A 23,903-nucleotide genomic window follows, 5' to 3' on the forward strand; every position below is an offset into this window, starting at 1 on the left:
ATTTTATAACCATATTTCTGCCAAGATGATGCACGCAATAAACGGATGCATCCCTGGTGTGTGTATGACATCATCGTTGCTCATGCCAAAAGATAATTATAAACACAGTGGAATCACGTACCATTCACCATGGGTTATTATAGTTATTATACAACTATATGCACACCATGAGCTCAAGGGAAAAACAGTCCCGCGTAGGTAAGATGCAAGTGAAATAAAAATTCCTTTTCATGCACTCGCACGTGTACGTACAGATATTTAATGGTATTCGTGAATCTACACATGAATTAATGTATAAATATATTAGTATTAGTATATTATTACATATGTGCATTAGTGTGTTAGTGCATTAGAGTATTAGTGTGTTAGTGCATTAGAGTATTATTGTGTTAGTCTATTAGTGCATTCGAGTATTAGTGTGTTAGTGTATTAGTGAAATTTCTGTATATAGACATTCACACAAATAAGAGACGATTAACATTTTATCGCATCGCTCGATTGCGCACAAGATAAAGAATCAATTGGTCGTAGGAAAACGACGTATCTACCTACTGCATACAATCATATGGGCTAAGTCTCAAAGCGACACACAAATGTCTTTAACAGACTCGTAACACTATTTTATTCGCCGTGGGATATCTGCCCACCGGTACCAGTTTCTTATGTCCTTGGCCTATATTCGTTATAGTTTAGATCCGTACGTAGGTGGAAATTTTTACATCCCCAAGCTAATGCTAGAATGGGTCCTACTTTTATATCTAGACTTCTATCTCTTAAATACAACAATATTTAGAGATTCTATTCTATAATCTGTACAATCTCTATTCCATAAAGTCTTTTAAGACAAATAGTATATTTTTTTATTTTTTTGGACTAAAATTTAGGTTACTATTTTCAAGTAGTTTTGGGTATGTTTCTTCTCAATAAGAATTGCAGATCTTTCGCATATGAATTACAAATCTTGAAGATCTTCTAAATCGGAATTTTAAATGAATCCGAGTTGGGTAAATCAGATTTTTTCATTTTTGAGTTATGGAATGGGATTAATTCGATCATTAAGGGGATTTGTAAATGTTTTTAGTAATTTTTAGTCAAAATTACTAATTGATAGTAGAAAACTACTAAATCGTAAATGTTTTTAGTAATTTTTAGTAAAAAATTACTAATTGATATGTAGAAAACTATAAAATCGTTTGTTAAGGCTACGAATTAATTTATTAAACGCTATACTAGTTGACATAGTGGACTTAAGGGGAAAATTAGTTATTTTCTGCCAACAATTAATAGTTGTTGACTAACATTTATTTCAGTAGAATTTTCTAATAAAAATTGATTTAAAAATTAATTTCAGTTAATTCGTAAAATTGAAGATTGTAAACAAATGGATTTGAATATTGTCAGAGAACTTTTTCGAAAATTAATTGATTTAAAGAAGAATTTTAGTTAAAAATGTTTTCTGACAGATTATATTTTATGACCATTCGATTCATTTCAAAAAAATTACTCTAAAAACAATTTTATCAAATATTTGAATTATTTTCTTGATATAATTAAAAACATCAATGTACCCTCCCCTTAGTGTTCTTATTTTCTTTTCTGTTGCCTTTTTGAGAGTAAACATTCATTTGGTTTTTTGGCCTATGAATTAACTAGAACAATTTCCAAAAGAGAGCGTTATTCCTGAGCGCAGGAAATCCTCGCGGAAAGTCGGTGGAGCACGTCGCGCGAGAATTGCCTAACGGCTGCCTCGACTGTTTAAACTCTCTTACCGGTTTAATTCATAAGTATTAAAGGAGGTATTATCGGCGGGGAACGAGGGATTACTTAATCGAAAGTGAGTAGTCGAGCTGTTCTAGGCTTGGCCGAGCAACTGGGTCGAGAGTGCGGTTTGTGCTTCGACTCTTATGTTAGCTATCCTATTCTCGCAAGTGTACATAGCTCTTGTCTGTGCCTTACTTGTGTATCTTGCCCTGCCGCTTACTTCTTGTATATACACGAGAAGAGCTAAAAACGTCAAAAATTGCACTCTCGATCGTGCCACGAGTACCGATCAGATTAGATATAGTGTACGTGCAAGGACGTACAATCGTCTATAAGGGTGTAATTGCAACTCCCATATATATATATATAAAATACCGCTGCTGTAATAGTAACATAAATTGTTCAACTGAAAAACATCTATTATAAGAAAAACATATTACGCATTCATATACAAAACCTCTTGAAATACGCAAAATTAACTATTTTATCAATATTTTTTACTACTCTCTTCCTCTCTCTTTGTAAATCTTAAAGTTACTAAACCAACACATTTATTTTACAAAGTTCTGCAAAATTTGATATTTTGGCAAAAAATTTGGGCCTAAACAGTTTTACAGGGTCTATACCCACACTTTTCTCAAAATCCTAACGTGCTTCGCAATTTTTGGACCCGGGATCGTGTTCAGGGAAGAAAAATACATAGAAAATGATTCCCATATCGAAAATAGAAAAAACAAATTTTTTCCGGTATTTACCCCCACTTTTTTCAAAATTCCACATTTTTAAGTCTTGCGCATATGGGTTTTAAAGTGCACGCTTTAATTTAAGACCTCATTATTGTTTATATGTTAAATTAAGGAAAAAAGAACTTTAAAAATCCTAAAAATATATTTTTTGGGTCTTTACCTCCACTTTTCTCAAAATCCTAAAGTGCTTCGTAATTTTTGGACCCGGGATCGTGTTCAGCGAACAAAAATACATAGAAAATGATTCCCATATCAAAAATAGAAGAAAAAAAAAATTTGTCTGGTATTCCCCCCCTACTTTTTTCAAAATTCCACTTTTTTAGGTCTTGCGCATATGGGTTTTAAAGTGCTCGATTCCCATATCAAAAATTGATTACTTTTTTGCACCTAAAATACCAAATATTGAAATTGGATTCTGATAAATACTTTATATATCAAGAAAATTTAATTTAAAAATAAAAGTAAAGGATAAAATTTATATTTGCTACCTTGCATTTTGAACTTTAAAGAGACTCATCATAAGATGAAAGTAATTTATCTAAGATATGAATAGTGAATAAAGTTTAAGCCAAGAATGGAACCCAAACATTTATATACGTACACTGTGCGATGCTATAAAGTATCGCCTATGACTGTCACTTTTGCTGCTCCACATTACAGGCGAACCTGGCATATAGAAATGGGTTGGCTCAAGTTTGCAACATTTATATATGTATATATACATATACAATTCCCTTCAGGCGACAGTTAAATTCTTAACAACGAAGGCCAAGGTCACAATTAATTCCAAACATAAATAAAAAATACTTCCTATTTTGTAAAAAGAAAAAAAAATTTTTTTACAGTGGGGAAAATTAATGGTATTTAATTAAAACCAAATTTCGCGACACATTATTTGCGATTTTAACTTTTTTAATTATAAAAAATTCTGGAAATTTGCCAAATGGAAACATTAAATGTGAAGATGACGCATTATAGTAATAGTTTAATGTACTTTATTCACAGTAAATGTCAAAGTTGAAAAATATTTTTTATATTCGTTATAGTCAAATTAAAAACGTGGTAAATTATAATAAAAAGGGGGAGAGGACAATTATTAGTAAGTAATTATGTATTTGTTAAATCCACTTTTTGGTTTTGTGAAAATAACTTCAATTTTTGTTAGCCTATTCCTGTGGGAATAGACTTTCATGAAGTCTTAAATTAAAGCGTACACTTTAAAACCCATATGCATAAAACCCAAAAATGGAATTTTGAAAAAATGGGGGTAAATACCGAAAATTTTTTATTTTTTTCCATTTTTGATATGGGAATCATTTTTTATGTATTTTTGTTTGCTGAGCACGATCCCGGGTCCAAAAATTGCTTAGCACTTTAGGAGTTTGAGAAAAGTGCCGGTAAGGACCCAAAAAATGTATTTTTAGGATTTTCAAAATTCTTTTCTTCTTTATTTGACATACTTTAGTATGTCTATTAGTATAACTTTCCTAAGGTCTTGTCTTACATTAAAGCATGCACTTTAAAACCCATATGTACAAGACCAAAAAAGTGTGATTTTGAAAAAAGTGGGGGTAAATATCGGAAAAATTTTTTTTTTCTATTTTTGATATGGGAATCATTTTCTATGTATTTGTGTTCGCTGAACACGATCCCGGGTCCAAAAATTGCTTAGCACGTTAGGATTTTAAGAAAAGTGGGAGTAAATTTGGAACTTTTTTTTTATTTAAAAAATGTGACGAAGGTATTTTAAGATCTTCAATTTTTATAAAAAGAGAGACATCCAGATGTACTTAAAAATATAAAATGTTATTTATCAAAATCAAAATAGTATTATTTTGTGAAAATTAATTTAAATTACATTTAATTATGAACTTATTTTCAAATTTGACTGAATTTGATTGAATTCGTGAAAATGAATTAAATTTTTCACTGATTCAGATTTAGAGAGTATGATAGCAGAAAAGGAATTGGTTTTCTTTTTTTAATATCTTTTAAATACAACATTTCATTAAATTTTTTTAAGATGATGGAAAAATATAACTTCAGCATTTAGTTTATAATGAATAAGCGAAAATGCGTTTTACTTTAAGAGCAATGCTTTATTTATAATTATGGTATATCTTTTCATCTTGGATTATGTAATTTTTTCCTGACAAATCACAATGTTCTAGTTTCTTTCAAGACACTTATGTCTTTTGAAAGTAATAAATGGCTATATTTACTCCTCAACTTGGATATTGCCTTCACCAGTAAAATTGAAATTGCTTCGTTTTTATCTGCTTCGTATTTTTTTTTGCGAATTCGTGCGAGAATACGCACGAATGATTCATCACCCCATCAAATATTTCGTTGTACTTTGAAATTCAAATTCTAATCAATTTTTAGATCGTTTTCATAATTTTATTTTATTTAAAAATAAATTTTTTTTGAAAAATGTTTTTATTAATAAGATATGTTTCTGTTAGTCGAATATGATTGTATTTTGTGTTTTTCTTTTGATATTTTTAATGATGATTTTGTGTAACAGAAATAATGATTAGTTTGTAGAGATTTTAGTTTATAGAAGTTAATTGGGACTTTAATTAACGTTGCTGAAATCTTTTTTTAGTTTGCGGATCTTGATGATACAATAAAGTAAAAAGATATTTTGCAATTTAATATTGCACTAGTAATAGATATTATTTTGGTAGTAATTCTACTTGTAAATTATTGCATCATAATGAAGAAGCATTTTTCTATTATTGCTGCACGAACTCTCAATCATCATTATGTAATAACTTTTCTTCCATTCCTTTTATTTCATGCCTCGATAGTACTAATTATTTTCCACTTGATTGCTTCTGAATTTTTTCTTAAAATTTTCATTTAATATCGTTTAATAAATTTTTTATTTTCTTGCGGAAATTTAAATTTATTTATAATAATTTTTACAAAGTTTTGTATTATTCAAAGTTTGTCGATAGTTCACAGTTTTGAATTTTTTAGTGTTTAGATATCTTGAGCATTAAAAAATTTAGAGCTTGCAGCTGGGAAAATTGAAAATATGTTCGTTCGAAATTTTTTACAAAGTGAAATGAATTTGCTAAATTATGCAGTGTTATCGGTGAATATAACTATAAAGGAAAGCAAAAAGTGCAAAAAGTTTTGATAGTTTCTGTTCTATATTTGACGTTATACGTGTGCAATAAGTTCGTCAATATTGAGTGTGAAAATTTTTTTTGCTAAAACATGAAGTATTTGGAAGTAGTTTTGTTTGCTGTCATCGTTAATGGTAAGTGTGTGAAATTTCAAATAAATATATTTTTTAGCTTAATGCTAAATTTTCGGGCAAGATTTCACTGTAAATTTTCATCGCAGAATTTAGACAAGTTTTCGAAGTAAGACTGGTACCCCAATCAAAACTTAAACTGTAATTAATCTTTTTTTTAATTTTTGAGTATTTTTTTGGTTTTTCACATTTTTTAAGATATGAAACAAGAAAAACCCATTTTTATTTGATTCCATTTCATTTAATTTCATATAAATTTAGTTGTACGGAAAGATCATTTCATATAAAAATATGGGCTCAAATTTAAAAATTTTAAATTTATTTTGGAATTAAAAATTTACTAATAAAAAGTTTAGTAAAAAAAAATAATAAATATGCTATTTTTAATTGCAGGCTATGCTTTTACGGCAACAGCAGAAAAAACTTCATTTAATAATATAACATTTGATCAACTTGAGCAGCTTTGTAGTGAGCAGCATCACGACATTTATGAAAATGAAACTCGCAAACTTGTCGATACACTTTTAAGTAGCACGACTAATAATTGTTCAGATTCAATTCCTCAAATTAAAGAAATAGTTTCCAGAATAATTCCTTGTTTCAACGATGAAAATATGCCAAATGAATCTGATTTGAATACAATTTATGAAGACATTACGAAAAAATTATGTATTCACTACCAACTTGGTAATGATTTTTTTTTATATATTTTTAAAATTTTTTTAAATTTTTTTATATATTTTTTATTTTATTTATATTTTAATTACATTTTATTATATATTATAAAAAAATGTCCGAATAATATTAACGGAAATTAAATTGTTTCAGTGAATTTTAAAAAAGACAACAACTGCTTCGATAAAGAAAAAATTAATAATTGTTTACAGAAAAATTTAGAACTGAATCAGCCTCAATCTGATGATGTTTTCTATTCACTAGCAATGCTTCATACAAAAGCAGATTGCAGGTACTTTTTTATTTATAATTGTAATTTTAAAAAAAATTCTTATAATAAAAAGAGCAATTTCTTTTTTTTCTTTTTTTTTAATTAATTTTTTGACAATTGTATTTTTAAAGTACAATTAATTTTTCTCTATTTACAGCAATCTGGAAAAAATGATGTTTTGTCTGACAGGGGGAGACAATTTAAATAAATGCACTCCTGAATTTAAAAATCAACGTGAGGATTTACTTAAAAAGTATTCGTCCATTTTGAGATGTATCTAAAAAAAATTCCACTTGAATTTATGGAAAATTGTATTTTACCCTTCTTTTAAAATATAAATAAAAAAAATTGTACTTGGGTATAAATTTGCTTTTTTTAATATCTGAACCTCTTTTCCCTCGGAACCCTCAGAATCATAAAAAATACAAATTACCCGTGCAGGATTATTTTTTCTTTTTATTAAGAAGTCGTGAAAGATTGTGAGACAATAGTACGAGATAAAAATTGACGAATAGTAAAAAAAACTTTAAATATTTTTTTTTATTGACTTGGTTTAAAAAAGAAAATAAAATCCGAAACATAAAAATAGGTTATCTGCGAATATAAATGCGAACAGAATTTTTTTCATTTAGTATCATTTTTGTATCGACTAAAGTTACATATATACACGTTCATCGAGAATATTCAAGAAACAAGTGAATAATGTTGCACATCAAATTTGTTCTATTTATTATAGTTGCTAACTGTAAGTACAATATTTGACAAAGTAATTTTAAAATTAAAAAAATTTTTTAATTTCAGTTTTAATTATATTTTTTGGTAGTCGGAAATGGAAAAATTAGTTTTAATTATTAAATGTATATATACAAATTTTGGTAAAAAGGAAAATTCTTAACGATCTTATCATTCACAGGTTATGTTTCCTGTACAATGTTAAAAAATCATACATTTAATGAATTGACATTAATTGAATTAAATGAATCCTGCACGAAAAATAATCAATCCTACAAAAACATGCAGACATCATTGCTTCCAATTTGGAATAATCTCTTAAATAATACAACAAGACATTGCTCTGGGCAAGAAATTGAAAACTTAATTAGACAATTAATTAATGAAACAATGAAATGTTTTGAGATAAATGAACATTTATCGGAAACTAATAATATTGTTGCAGAAATTAAAAAGAAAATATGTGCTTATTATAAAATTGGTAAAGTATAAAAATAATCTGAATAATAATTATAATAGTAAAGAAAATAATAATAATCATAATAAGAATAATAAGAATAAAAATAATAATAATAATAATAATAATAATAATAATAATAATAATAATAATAATAATAATAATAATAATAATAATAATAATAATAATAATAATAATAATAATAATAATAATAATAACAATTATCTATTTTCTTAAGAATTATTTTTAGATTTTAATAAATATTTTATAATTTTATCACTAAACTAATTAATTCACAGGTAACTTTAAAGTAAAATATAGTGACTGCATTATATTCGCAACTGTACAGGAGTGCATAAGCAATCAAAATATCAAAATAAACGATTACTTTTTCTCCTTAGCGATGACTCATACGAAAAGCGAATGCGAGTAAGTTTTAAAGAAAAGAAAAAATAAATTTTTCCTATTTCTCAATTTTAAATAAAATTACACATTTATTTTCATTTGTTTTAATGTTTTATTTAATTTAATAAGTACGCTATCTATTATGTATATTTAAATTTCCTACAAAATTGTAATTCAAATTTTGAAAATATAAATAATTAATATAATAATAAAATAAATTTGCCAAAGTTTTTATTAAGTACAACATTAAAATTTTTAATTTTGGAAACTTTTGTCCCCTAATCAAAAAATTAAATATTTAACAATTTTTTAAAAAATATTCACTTTATAATTATTGAAAATTAATTTTCAGACAATTGATGGATATTATGGCATGCACAAGAGATGGTATGACAGCCGGTTGTGGTCCCAGTATTGCAGATAAATATAAAATTATAATGAAAGAATTTAAGGATTCTTTGAGGTGTGAGAAGTAATATATTTTTTCTGAATTTTAATTTTTGTAATATAAGGTACATCGGCATTTAAAAAGATTTTTTAATTTTATTAATATATGTTTTTAACATTGTTTACTTTTTGTTTAAGCTTATAAAATTTAGTTACTGTAATTGAAATTAATTACAATCACACACTAATTAATTTAATTAACAATTGTACTTTAATTAAGTAATTTTAATTTTTATAAAAATTAGAAAATTATTTATACAATTTTAGTTACTACAACATTTTTTCTGAAAGATTTTTTTTCATGTATGTACATTAAGAGGAAAGTAAATTGAAAATAATTTTGTAAATAATAACTAAAAAATTGTAATTTTAAATAAAATAGTTTAATAATAAATTTTCTTGTTTTCATATACTGTAGAATATTTTTAAGCGAGAAAAACAGACTGAATTTGTTTTTAACTAAAAACCGGATGTTTCGGACTGTTTCGTTCTCATTTCGGAATTAAATTCTTTTTATCGGACTAAATCGAATTTTTTGCAGATTTATTTCGAAAAAATTGTCGCGAAACGAAGTTATTAATTTAAGTTAATTAATTTATCAAAAAATACTATATTATTTTATAATTTATAAAGTAATATTATTACTAAATAAATTTGAATTAGTACATTTTACTAATAAATTAGTAGAAATTACTATTAAAGTTTTTAATAGTAAATTAAAGCTTTAAAGTTTGAAAAAATTTTTTTAAATAAATTAGTCAAAATTCAGTAGAAATTACTATTTATTAGTAAAATTTACTAATTCAAAAGCAAATAGTCAGTCACTAATTCCAATTAGTAAACATTTTTACTAATTCAAAAAAAAGCCGCAGAAAATACGTTAGTTTCGGGTCCCAGTCAATTTTGAATTTAAGTTTTCTTCAGACTGAATAATTACTTAAAATTTATAAGAAAATCGACTGGGACCTAAAACTGATGTATTTCCTGTGGGTCCTTTAGGGATATTAATTTAAATAAAATATTAAATAAGATATGTCAATTAATATGTTATTTAATAATTGAAATTTAGAAAGAAAACTATTAAAAACAATTTTTAATTTCAATTTCTGGAAAGTTTTTTTAAAATTATCATATTATTCAATGTCTAGAAATTTTTTGAAACAGAGACTTTACGTATATACTCGAACTTTAGAATACAAAATTAGTTCATTTGGTATTAATTAGAAACGTTTTCAATTTCTTTTTTTTTTAATTAAAAAAGATAAGAATTTAAAGGAATATTAAAAATATTTTTTTGTAATTACTAAGAATACACGTATTTTTTTAATAAAGAAACACTTTCCACAATTAAACTTGAACGCACGTATTTTTCCAAGTTTAATGAAAATTCATGATAAAGATCTGAAATTAAAGTGCAGATATTATATTGTTTTTCCCTAATTTTGTGAAGATTATTTTTCTATTTTTACGATTTGATAATGAGAATGTATGCATAATAGAAGGCGCACGTATATTTATGTATATGTATATATATGTATTTATAAACGAGAGTGAATGAGAGTAGTTGGCCTCATAATGAAAGTGAAATCGAGGGCGTCAGTGCCGCACCCCACCAAGACAGCATAAAGTAAAGTGAGTTCCTCACCATCGTGGCACCATATACAATCCATATTACACGCAGCAAATAGTCGTATGTGCACGGGTCACGACATTAATTCCGTCTCAGGTTAACGATGTATACGTGTCGATTCATTATGAGATTCTTAGTTTCCCTCCATAGAAACAAGACTTGATTATTATTCATCTTAGTTAGTCAGGCCAATGCAAATCTATTTTAATTCATTTCTATTTTGACCTGGACAAAACACATAACATTTTAAAGCGTCATTTTTTATGAAAGAGTCATTTTTATTGCAGAGAAATATTTATGAGAGAAATATTTTCTTTCTAGTGTTTGTGTCTGAATAGAAAAAAATAATGTTATTTGTCTGTGAGACCTGTATCTTGTTTAAAAATCGAAGAAAATAATGTACGAATTCTGTATATTGTATTTTGGGTTAAATGTTTGGAACTTTCGCGCTTTTCAAGCGATAACTTTTACTATTTTCGGAGTAAAAGTTGACACGTTTCGAAGTGCACGAATTACTGCGAAATTTCAGAAATTTCTTTGAATGGGAGAAAACCAGTTTTGTTTTAAAAAAAATTGAACTTTCGTAGTAATTAGTAGTAATTCGTATTAGTAATTCGAACGATTTAGAAACTTTTACAAAAATTAAATAAGCAACAAAATTCGAACGAAATTAAAATGGTTCAAAAATATTTCACTATATGTGCTGGAGTCAATTGCTGTGTGTCAATTGCAATATGACATCTTTATATATAGACAATTAAGATAAAAAATAATTTTTTCAAACGTTTCGAAATAGTTAAAAATAATATTTTTTTAAAGTCGCAGTAATTGGTACATTCACCGTAATTAGCGAGGGAAATTTAACAAGATCATAAAATCAAAAGGGGTTGGAAAATATTTTGACACTTTTTGAATTATATTATTCTTCTTAAAAATTGGTAGATTTTGAAATCCATGCGTAATTTTATAGAAAATATGTTTTTGAATCCACAAAAAAATTGTCAAATGAAAAAATTAATTTTTATAATTTTTGAAGCATTGTTTTCTTTTAAAAAATACTACCTGTTTTTAGTCCGAAAATGCTAAAAAATACTATTAATGTTCAAGAATTTTTAACTAAAATTCTTCTTTAATTAAATTAATTTTTGAAAAAGTTCTCTGACAATTTTCAAATCCATTTGTTTACAATATTTAATTTTACGAATTTTAATTATTCGTAAATTCTTCAATTAAATATACAGTAGAACCTCGATTATCCGAGGTAACCCATGTAGAAATTTCCCTACTTGTCCCTACCAAATGTTGGATTCTGATTAGAACCATCCTAGAAAATCTACTCTAGAAAAATCTGTCTAGAACCTCGCTAGATTCTGACTAGAATCTCTAGTCTACAAAAACTAATCGGTTTCCAATCAAATTCTAGTTAAAGAATTATTATTACTAATTTTGTATTATAAAGAATTATTATTAATTGACATTATTATTTATTATTTTAATAATTTAAATAATTTAATAACTTTATAATTTTTTAATTTAAATTATTATTAGATTATAAAGAATTATTATTAATTGAAATTATTAGATAATTCAGACTAGAAAAACTCACTAGGACCTTATTGATTTCCAACTAGCGACAAACTAGTGTACAAGTAATATACATAAATTGTCTTTCTATAAATAAATATTTTTATGAATTGTCAAAAACATTTTAAAGTATAATTGCACTTACATATATTTTTAAATAATTATTTTTACGGATAATATTACAATATTTAGGTAATAAAAATTAATTATACTCACATAATTAATATTTATTTGTGTCTTATTCTTTTAATTTACTTATTAAATAAAAGATTTTTATTTAATAAAATTGTTTTATTGGAATTTTATGTAAGAATGTTCTACAATATTAAAAATTGGGTTTCAAATATGTTAAAAAATGAAATAATTAAATAATATGCAAAATTTTTTAAAAAATAATGCTGGTAAAAATTATTTAACTAGAATTTGATTGGAACCCGACTAGTTTTTCTAGACTAGAGATTCTAGTTAGAATCTAGCGAGAGCCCTACTAGAGATAGGGGCAAATGGTGAATTGCTGCACGGGATGTTATTTAAGCGGAGGTGCTTCCAAGCTATCACGGCCGGGAGGTATGTGTATCCGACTGGAGTCCCCAAGGTCCAAGGTTCGATCCCCCATGGGCACGAGATTTTTCAACTCAAGTTTCAGGTTTTTCGTGTACAACATTCATTAATAATGTTAATATGAATGAAGAATTTAATTATAAATAGGTTAAGTTGAAAAATAATAATTTTTAAAAGTCAACTAGAAAATTCTAGTCGGGGCCCTATCAACACACAGCTAGTTTTAATACTAGTTCCCGACTAGATATTCTAGTCTATACCCCATCTGCCGACCGTTATGAAAGTAGTTGGGTTCTAACGATTTTCTCTAATCAGTTCCCCACTACAGATAGGGAATTCTGGCTAGGACCCCATAAAATTCCAATCTCAATTTCTGCATGGGAATGTGGGGAAGAGGTACCTCGGATAATCGAAAACTCGGATAACACGGAACCAATGAAAATTTCAAAATTTAAAATTATTTTTCATGTGTTTAAAGTGTTAGAATAATATTAAATGACAAAAATGGACGAAATTTTAAATGCAATGATCACAAATAGTGGTTTTGTAAAATTTATTTTCCAAATTTAGTCGCTCGATCCGTTTTATCCGAGTTATTCCGCATTATCCGAGCATGTTTTGTGCCTCGGATAATCCGGAATCTCGGATAATCGAGGCTCGGATAACCGAGGTTCTACTGTATATTAAAAAATATAAACTTCGAATAATATAAAAAAAAATCAATTAAACTTTTTAAAAAAAATTAATTTGAAAATTCAATTATTTCTAAAAATTCACAATATATTGCTTTTAAAATTCAATTATTATCTTAAGTTTTAACTGAAATTCATTTTTATGAAATGAAAATCAATTTTTATTAGAAAATTCTACCAGAATTCAATTATTTAAGTACCTACAAAAAAATAATTTATTGAATATTTTTTAATGTTTCTTAAAATTCAACTCATAATGAATTTTACCAACAAATTTTTAAATAATTGAATTCTTTTGACGAATTTAAATAAAATTTTTGAGAATAATTACTTTTTACGAGAAATTCGATTAAAATTGTTTTAAAAATAATTGAAATTCTGCAATGAGTTTTACGATTTATAAAAAAAATAAAAAATAGTTAAAAAGTAGTTAAAATCAGGTTTTCTGTATGTAGACGGTCATTAGAATTAGTAGGGCTTTAATAGGGGTACTTGTTTGGGACCACATTAATATTTTACACTTACGGCCCCCATAACATTTTGCGTAACGAAACTTGTGGGGTCCCTAGCAATTTGCCCTATTTGGCCCCTAATATTAAAAGGGTAAACTTCTACGGTCCCTAACAGTGCCACATTGCAATTTCTACACGGGATTTTGTAAAGATAATTGAAATTTTGAACATACTTAAATTTCTGCGAAGAATTTTATTACTTTTAAAAATAATTGAATTTCTGTAATCATTTGTAATTTTTCTAAAATTTTCCACATTATATCGTACAATTTACTAGCTTTTCGTCCTTTTTCAATCAAATTACGGACTTTACGAACATTTTTTTAAAAAAACTGACTTTTACGGACTTGAAGCAAATTTACGGACCTAGTTCGAGCTCTGAGTAAATTTTCGAAATGAAATAAGAAACAAATTCTTGTGAAAATGAGAATAAAGATGTTAAATTGTGATTTTTGCGGTATTTTCCCAAGATGGAGGTAAAAGATTTCCTTCCAGGTATAATGTAAAATACCGCGAGACTTACGTTTTTCCGTGTAATACAAGTGGTGTTTTGTCCTGGTTACTCCTTTGGAATGGTGTCAGTTACATAAGGATTCTGACGGGCTCAGAAGCGTCAAAGGATGCTGGAGAGAGGGCAAAATAGGAAAGAGAAAGAAAGGCTGATAAGAGTATTAACTGAAAAGGAAGGGGGTATTGGAGTAAAGTTATAATAGTGGTGGGGGTAGTTAGAAAACGACAAAGTGAGAGGTCCGTAACAAATGAAGAGGAAGAGGACCATGAGGTCCGTGTCAGTGAAAAAGTAGTGGGGTAGGTGATTCTAGAGAAGGGCCAATAGTGACGTGGCCAAGTCAAAAACAACCAATGACGTGATGCTATTTTATGACAAAAGGGGAGAGTGAAAAAAGTGAAAGTTTCTGCTAATGCAGATCGTTTCAATAGTTTTACGTTCCTTTATTTTTATCCTTTCATTTCTATTGAATTTTCGTGTTCGTATACTAAATTTTGACAATTTTCTTTTTTCTTTCCTTCTCTTTTTTTTTTTGATACTTTTCTTGAATATATATTCTTTTAGGTCTTGATTAGCATAAAATAGGAGTGTATTGATTTCTCAATATTGTTTCTTCCTTGGATTGTTTTATGCAAACTGCGAAACTATTCTAGAATTCAGCTCATTAGGTGATTTCTTAATTGTGTTTAATGGTCGATTTAATATGTTAATAAAAGTCTCGAGAATAGCGATTACCTTTAATCTAGAGCGGATTGGACGCTTTTACATTGTAGGCATACAAAAACGATAAGAATCGCTTTTGAAATCTTCCCAAGAATATTAGCGTGCGACAAAGCAAAAAGAAATGCATAGTCGTCGTCTTATAGACAAAGACTTTTAAAGCGTGAATTGCATAAAAAATAATAATGTAAAAATTGCGCAATGTTACAATTTTGAAATTCTTTCCCTTTTTTTAAAGTTTTCTTCGAGTTTGACATAGATTTTTTTATGTTGCACTGTTAGAAAAATGTTACATAATTATTAAATTATTTTTAAATTTCAGGAAACATTTTTGTATTTTCTCAATCTATATTAATACTTTCTGAATCTATTAATTTATTCCTAATAAAATTTGGATTTTGTTGTCTCAAAAAATTTTGTGATCAATTCAAAGCAAAGTATTTATTGCAACCTAAAAATATATTTATAATTGTCTAATTTTTCTATTGAGGAAATAAAAATAACAAATATTTTCATGAATCACTCAAAATGTATTTTGTAAAAGAAACAAGTAAGTTTCAAGTTGATGAGGTTTTCTAAATTTTTGCGGAAAGATTATTAAACCAAATTTCGTCATTTTAATTGTGAACCAATAGATCGTGTATAATGGACAATGAATATTAAATAGAAAAAGGTTAATGGGATTGCTGTTAATTGCGCATTGCTTGCAAATTTCGTTCGTGAAAACCTATATGTTGACTTATTAAAATATTCTCAATATGCTTTATTTTGAAATTAGAAACATTCGTGTGTAAATTCATTTATTATTGCTAATAAAATTACTGTCAAGTGTCTCAATAATGACTTCCAAAATAGAACAAAAAATAAATACTAAAAAAAAATTAGTCTCCAATGGGGGGTCCATGTAATTGATTTAAATAAATGGGATTAAAATTAAGTTAAGAATATGGGATACGTTTAAGAAGTCAAACTATTTTTCTGCGCAGTCTGATAATATTTATTATTGTATATACGTTAGAAAAGAAACGTATAGATCTTCTATATTCACGCAATGCCATAATGGTGTGAACAGTAAAAAGTAGTCATTCTCGTTATTTCGTATATAAGTTTGCAACAACATATAAGACGATGACTGTGATTGATTGATCACCTCTGCGATTTACGTCTTTGCCGTTTTATTCATTGTTCAGATGTTGCGATAAGTAGTTTTGCTTTGTATACATATACATAAAAAATGACAACAGTGCATATCGTATAGGTATGTGCTGTCAAAAATCTTTAAAAGAATCTACAAGTAAATCTCTTTTTGAATAACAGATAAATTTATTAATTTTAAATTATTGTTATTTATTTGCTGACATTTAATGACAGTCGCAAAGTAAATAAATTTGTTATCTGGTTTTAAAATTAATATTCTTAATTATTATTAATAATTTCTAGATGCTGAATACTTTAAATGGTACCCCAATAAGGCATCTTCAGTCAGGTAAAGCTGATGCTTTACTGAAGTTGTCTTATTGGGGTAACATTTAAAATATTCAGTCATTTAAAGTATTCAGCTATTTATTAAGCCCCTTATTGGGGTATCATTTAAATTATTCAGTCATGGCTCTTAAGATTTGAATCAACTTGATTTATTAAAAATAACTAATTATTAGTAAAATTGTAAAATTTTTATTTTGCAAAATAATAAAAGAATCCGAAGGGTTGACAAAGCTTACAACTTATGAATTTTCTTGATCTCACGAGAGGTAGTTTCGAACACTTTTTTTTCCATTTTAATTTCCGCATTGTCCGAGAAATAATCATTGCGATTTTCTCATGACCGGCGATTGTATAAAGGGACTAATTTGATATGCACGAGTGTTTTTGAACGTGGACATTTTACGGATACGGGTGTTTCGATACATGTATCTAAGCTCATTGTAATATATATATATATATTGTATATATCTATGAGCAAATACGCATGTACATGATGTGCGGGTCGCAGTACGTATTCTCCGTTGAGTTGAACATATGCATTTATCATTCGCTGAACGTGTATTACGACTTGTATGTACCGAGGATTATTGGTAGGGATAAAGTGAAAGTGAGTTGAGCATTGTTTAGGAAGCCTCAGCGTCTCAGTGGTTCTCAATAATTACTCCTAGAGACACAAGAGGTGTATTATTAAGCTTTACAGTTATACTGTTTAGACAAATTACAGATATTGATGAGTTTGGTCCAGAGGGACCTTTTTTCACCCCTAGGGCAAAAATACTCGAAGTATGAAGAAAGTATACCCTTTGGAAGGTGTATCGTACCTTTTTCATCAGTTGGCAGTATTTTCGGAATTTGTTTACCAATTAGAATTTTGATTTTTCGATTACATAGAATATCAGGAAGTTATAAAGGATGAAAAACGGATAAAAGAGCTTCGACAATATGACGTAATTTCTATTTTAAAAAAAGATGTGTTTTTTTTCTCTTCATCCTGAACACGGATTTAAGAAAGATTAGTCATTATTGATTAAAAAGGGAGATCAAAATGGTACTTAAGTTCAATAGAAACACCTGGATCGTGCGTCAACGATTTCCCAGGGCTGAACGAAAGATATGGCATTTCGATCTCTTTACTCAGCATGTCCGTACAAGTACAAAGTTACACTATTACTATCTCGCGTATAGCTTACATAATGTACAGATCGTCAGATTCACGATTACAAGAATTGCTTTTGGCGAGACAACTTTCCTGTCGGTTCGTCAATTTATTCAATATACATTTCCGTGCTAATCGATTTAAATGTACATAAACATTTTCTATGTACCCATTTTATAATTATCTTCTTTATTATATATTATGCATGTGACAATTGTTTTTATTCCTTTTCATCGTGTAACAAAAAATATTTCTTTTTTTTTATATTTTCTCTGAACATTTCAAATATTTAATTTTATCAGACTTAAAAAGAACTGTTTTTATAATTACAGATATTTGGTTGGAATTCTTCTCTTTGGACTCGAATTTTGATGGAATTTTGAAGGATGCAAAAGGGTGAGTTTTAAAACTGAAGATTCAAAATTTGTTATTAGTAATTTTAAAATTTCGAAAAAATTAGAATTATTAGACTTTTAAGATTGTTTTCCCTAACTTTACTGAAGTAATTTAGAAGTGGTTGAGGTTTTTTGTAAAGGGGTCATCTACCCTATCGGTGCATAGGATGATTCTTCATTCCCTGCTATATACGCGTTCGTCCGTCGAATAACGGATTCTCAAAAAAAAGAGACCACCATCAATTTAGGAGTCTGTTGGAAAATAACGGCTTCTCAACTATATATATACTATATGTATACCATACATGAAGCAAAGCACGAATATAGTTAGTTGTTCGTGCCCCGTTTTTAACTTTTTGAGATACAGAAAAAAAAGTTACTCATTGTGTACAAAAACCTTTTTTTATATAGCAAGCCGCGGAGAAAATTTATTTCTTGAAAGTCAAGATTTCAATTGGTGTACAAAAAATATTTTAATTCCCTTTATTTAAATTTTCATAAAAATGGAGAAAAAGTGTAAAAAAGTATTGAGGATAAATTGCACTTTTTCTCCACTTAATATCAGATAATTGAGAATTTGTTTAAGAATTGAAATTATTCTAATTTTCGTACTACTTTAGAAAATCCAAATTGATTCGTATACGTAGAACTTCCTTATGTAGGATTTCCTTTGAGTATATTAATATCTCGACCTTCGTCAACTATTGTTGTCAATTATGCAATGACGAACGACTCGTCTGAAAATTATAGTCATAAAGAGGAATTTTAAAATTAAAGAACCTAATTAGCTATTCTTGATTTTTTCTCCCAATCCTTAGTTTCGTGAATTGAATATAAAGCGTCGTAAAACTCAATATTTTTTTAAAGTGTTAAAACACTCGCATGACGCAAGAAATTATGAATCTAATCAGTTAATTAAAAAAGAAAATCTAATTAATAGTTTACATTTTAACTAAAACTTATAGATACCTAGATATTTAGTTCAATTATCGCGAAGTGAATCTAATAAATTAAATTATAAAATAAATTCAAGAAAGCAATTTAAATTCAAAAAGCATAATTTGACGTAGGAAGTACTAAAAAAATACTAAAATTAAAATTTTTAATTAATAATCAAAAATATCAAATTTATGAAATATGATAAAAGAATCATTTTGAAAATTATAAATTCTATTAAGTTTAAAAATTATAAAATTATTATAATTAAAATATATGTTGTTTAATAAATAATTATGCTCTGATTCGCAGTGAATCACTATACATTTAAAAATAAAATTAATTATAGTAGTTAAACTTTCACTTTTCTTTTTAATATACATTGAATATTTTGTAATCTTTAAGATATATTTCATCGTTAGTTTTTGTATTTTATGCCTCATGTAATGAGTTAAAGAAAAAACTTTTTTACATTTAATTAACTAATATAATCGATGTTATAATAGTTAATAAATTTAATTGATAATGCAGTTTTCAATGTTTGTTTGGAATAATTACGGATATTAAAATCAACTATTTTAAATTATTAGAAATTCTAATTTTAGTAATTTTTGGTATTTTTACCTTAGGGTACATACCCCTCCCCCCTCCACCTTAAGCCTTATTTAGTAATAAAATATATTTAATTAAAAGATGGTAGATATTTAATTGTCAGTTAATTATTTTTTCCGTCCCGGTACAAAGTGCAAAGTTTATGTTATTGAAAGGAGAGGAAAAAAACAAAGAGACAATTTGGGAATGGTTAAAATTTTTATGACCTCGAACCGGTCCTTAGCTACACGTGTTTCGACAATTCAAGGACACTCACCCTACGATCTGGCACTTGATCGGCGAGTTCTTTCAAAGGTCTACCTGATTTTCGACTGTAACTGAGTATCCGGTACGAAATGTGGCGTGCAGCAGCATCATCATCATCATCATCATTCCCTTTTTGATCTAGGATCGAGAATGTATCAGTCTAGACCTTAAAAAAGTTAATCCGATGGGGCTATAGGGTCGGTGCAGAGGCCCCTGTGATCTTTTATTTTTATGGGGTCGTCGACCGCACTCGTAGCTATAGCTAGGAATTTTCGGTGCAGGTGAGGAGAGACCTAATGGGATACGCCTCATGGTGGGTCTGCATAAAAGACTGCGTGTGTGTCGTATTTCTTCTAGGACGTCGACCCCAAAAAAAAGACGTAATCGATAGTTTAAAGATTGGGGATTTTAGATTTAAAATTTAGAATTTCTTTCTTTTACCCTGCATAATGAGACCTTCGCCCCTGTTTTGATATCAAATCGCATTTCATTATCGAATTGACTCGGGAGTTTTTTTTATTGGTTAAATATTGGGTGGTCATTAAATGGGGTAAATGTACCAATTACTGCGTGCGATTCCAGTCACCTTTTAGAATAGAAATTATGACATTTAGGTCTCGAATAAAAATTTACAATTTATGAAACTAGTATAGTTAGTGTTATTTAGATATTTATGTGAAATTTAAAAATCAATAGAAATTATTTTAATAAAGAACCCTGCAGGAAATATATCAGTTTACGTTACCAGTCGATTTTATTATAAGTTTTTGAATTTAATATCTTGAGGGCTCGAACGGCAGTGAAATTATTTAAAAATACGGACGTTAATGGCAAAAAATAAAAATTATCGGCGAAGAGAATTGAAAGAGAAAATTTGTTATCACAATTCCAAATGAAAAATATTTTATAATTATAGATTATTCCGTAGTTAATTTCGTATATAAAAAATCTTGTCTAACCAAAAAGGATGTATAATTTTTGGTTAGAAAAGATTTTTTACTACAACTACGTTGTAAAAAATTTGTGAGTCAAAGACTATAGAAAAAAGTATAAAAATTTAATGGTTTTTCAAGAAGTTTTTTGAGAGATACAAAAAAAAATAAGAGACAGGATGAGTATATTATTTCTTATTCTCATCAAATTCTAACGAGTTTAGGTTCGGCTTTTTTCAACCGAACGGAACGCGGAAGGGCAATTTTAGAGAAGGGCCATCGACTTCTTGGATGCGATGTTCTTTTTTTTTTGTTTTGTGAATCCTTTGTTCATTCGTGCGTAGTATATGGGAATAGTGGCGTGGTAAAGCAAACCTATAACTTGCCTTTAAAGTGTTTAGAAGAAGAAGAAGAAGGTCGACGTCCTACCTCTTTTATATATTGCTTCGAGCAAAATGCTACATCACCCCATAGAGAAGTAAGGACTATACACGAAGAGTTGGCTTTTAGAACAGGTCCCTTTTTGTCTAAATCACAAAACATTCAATCTCATGGATCAAAACAAACGACATTTGTTCCATTTGAAATTGCTTTTTTTATGCCATCGTTGCAATCAAAGAGAAAGTACCGTGTCGGGACTTATTATACCAAAAACACCCCTTTTCGAATCCTATTATACAGAATCCAATCGATAGAAATTAGTTTGAAATACTTTGAAAATTTTAATGAAAATTTGAATTTGATTCTGAATTTTTGACTTTTCCTTTGACTTCTATAAAGAAAGTTTTTTATTTTTGTTGTTGTCCACGATGGGGGAGTCGAAAATCGATTTAAAATTGCCCACGTTGGTTTATGGATGACCTCTAACCCTGAAAACCCTCTTGGAACAAGTTTCAAGTGAATTCAGTTCATTTTTAAAAAATTGTCCACCATATTGGTTCCGCCATTTTGAATTCATAAATACACGGTAATTCAAATATTAATATTTAGATATACTTTTTATAAAAGAAAATGTTATGTCAAATATTTTAATGTTGTTTCATACTTTAGAATTAGAAATGTTTCTTTTTAAATTGTTGATGATGTTTGATTAAAAAGATAGTAAAATAAAAATTTGAAATTTTATAAATGATATTATGGTTTTTTCTGTCTTTTGATAAAAATGTTGATAATTTTAATCAAAATTTTCTGTATGGTCTACTTTTTAAAAATGTTTTTAAAATGACCAACAAAAGAATATGTCTCGATTTTTGATAAAAGTTTGTAAAAATATATGTAGAGTAAAGAAACTTGTATTACGCGGTTCCTTAAAATTTTGTTGAAACATTGCCAAGTTGGATGCACGTAAATAAATGCACGTGTATATAAGTACACGTGCATTTTACAAATGTATATGTGCAAGGCCTGTCATTTGCAAATTAAAAAAATATCAATTTTTTGACTCGAGTATTCGTATAAGTCAGTCATGATATTTTTTTGGCCACTGCAAGTCATTTTAAATTTAGGGCACATAATTTTAACCCAAAAATAAAAAATTTCCAAAAATTTCTTTGGATTAGCGAAAGTATTTTCTGAAACAATTAAATATTTAGCTAACATAGTAAAATTCATAGCCGTTTCAGGTGAAGATTTTTCCTTTAAATCAAATTTTTTATTTACTAAAAATTGTGCAGCTTTAAAAAAAAATTAATTCGGAAGGAAATGTTCTTTATGATTGTAATAAAATTAAACATATATTATGAAATGAAATGATAAAATTCAAGTCAAGTAAATATTATTGAAACAAATGTTTTGTACTTTTAAATTATAATGTGTACATTGTGAAATGTATATGAACAATATTATTTTAACGAAATTTTTAATCTATTTGTAAATATTAAAAAGAAATGAAATCAGATTTTTAAAATATTTCTTAAATAATAAATTATGTTATGCTTTTTTTGAATGATTAAACAGAATACGTAGTTTAAAATATGACATATTATGAAATAATGTTAATAAACATCATATGAAATGAAATTAAAACATTTGACATATTCTTTCTTTTAATAGAAAATGTATATATCTAAATATTAATATTTTTATCTAATATTTTAATAATTTTTTAGGAATTTTTTTTTTTAATCTCATTTTTGATTAAAAGATATTAGAAAGTATAATCTTGTGATTATTTTTCAAATTATTATATTCATTAAATTGATTTACTTTCCATGCTATTGTGTTTGATTGCAGATTTAAAATGATCGTGACCTTTAGCATGATGGCAATGACTTTGTCAATTGCTGATACGCAATTACATATAAATATCATTAGTTCTACGTTTTCAAGAGGCACTTTGCCAGATTAACGTCATAATGCAATACATTGTCTTGTCAGTATAACCATAAATTAAAAAGTCGAGAAATCTTAAAATTGAATGATTGAAGATTTTAATTAAAGCATCCGTGATTTTGTTGACAGTAACACGTGTCATGCAATGTAATAATTTTTTCAATTAACTACGTTTATTAAACCATGTGCGCTGATTTTTGCATTTACACCATTTTCTTTAGTGTAAAAGAAGTTGGTTTTTAAATTTCGAGTTTAATTTTGATTACAACTAAAATTTTAATAATTTTATTTTCAAATTTCTAATTTTTATAATACTAATTTGTTTTTGTCTTTTACTTTTTACCAAATTTTATTTTATTTTAAGCAATATACAAAATTAGTTAAATATTAATTTAGCTAATTAGTGACAAAACTAATTTCATTTTTCAAAAAAATCATCGACTGCAATTATTCCATTTCTATTTAATAAAAATTTAGTTATCAATGTCATTGCTAAGAAATAACTTTTGACTGATTCTATTTTTGCCATCCTAGGTGACGTTTAAATATGAGTATTTTTGAAACAGAAAACCGGATGCTCGTTAAAAAATTTGACAAAGTTTTTATTTTAAAGCGTTTTAAACACTAGAAAATAAATTATTTGATAAATAGTAAAAGAAAGAAGAAGAAATGAGTGTTTATAGAATTCTATGAAAATATTTAAATATCAAAAATAACTAAAATATGATAAAAATTCAAAAAATTTCCCTTTAACTATAAAATTATATGTTGTTCTAAATTTGTGAATTTTGTTCTTTCTTTTTCCTTCTGTCAACAGATATTTAAGAAAATATAATTCTTA

The 23,903-nt window shown here is 27.2% G+C and overlaps 2 protein-coding genes across 2 annotated transcripts; both read left to right on the plus strand.

Annotated features, from left to right (window-relative positions):
• The first annotated feature begins 5,574 nt into the window (after window positions 1-5,574).
• LOC122506506 lies at window positions 5,575-7,086 on the plus strand. The gene is made up of 4 exons (XM_043618734.1): window positions 5,575-5,778; window positions 6,169-6,462; window positions 6,604-6,742; window positions 6,879-7,086. The coding sequence occupies exons 1-4, from the start codon at window positions 5,736-5,738 to the stop codon at window positions 7,000-7,002; spliced, it is 600 nt and encodes a 199-aa protein (XP_043474669.1). The 5' UTR covers window positions 5,575-5,735; the 3' UTR covers window positions 7,003-7,086.
• A 252-nt stretch (window positions 7,087-7,338) lies between these two features.
• Window positions 7,339-8,901, plus strand: LOC122506507. The gene is made up of 4 exons (XM_043618735.1): window positions 7,339-7,466; window positions 7,635-7,934; window positions 8,210-8,339; window positions 8,668-8,901. Exons 1-4 carry the CDS (start codon window positions 7,424-7,426, stop codon window positions 8,789-8,791), a joined length of 597 nt encoding a protein of 198 aa, XP_043474670.1. The 5' UTR covers window positions 7,339-7,423; the 3' UTR covers window positions 8,792-8,901.
• The last annotated feature ends 15,002 nt before the right edge of the window (window positions 8,902-23,903 follow it).

The sequence above is a fragment of the Leptopilina heterotoma genome, unplaced genomic scaffold (assembly GCF_015476425.1).
Source record: "Leptopilina heterotoma isolate Lh14 unplaced genomic scaffold, ASM1547642v1 Lhet_42, whole genome shotgun sequence".
Classification (NCBI taxonomy): domain Eukaryota; kingdom Metazoa; phylum Arthropoda; class Insecta; order Hymenoptera; family Figitidae; genus Leptopilina; species Leptopilina heterotoma.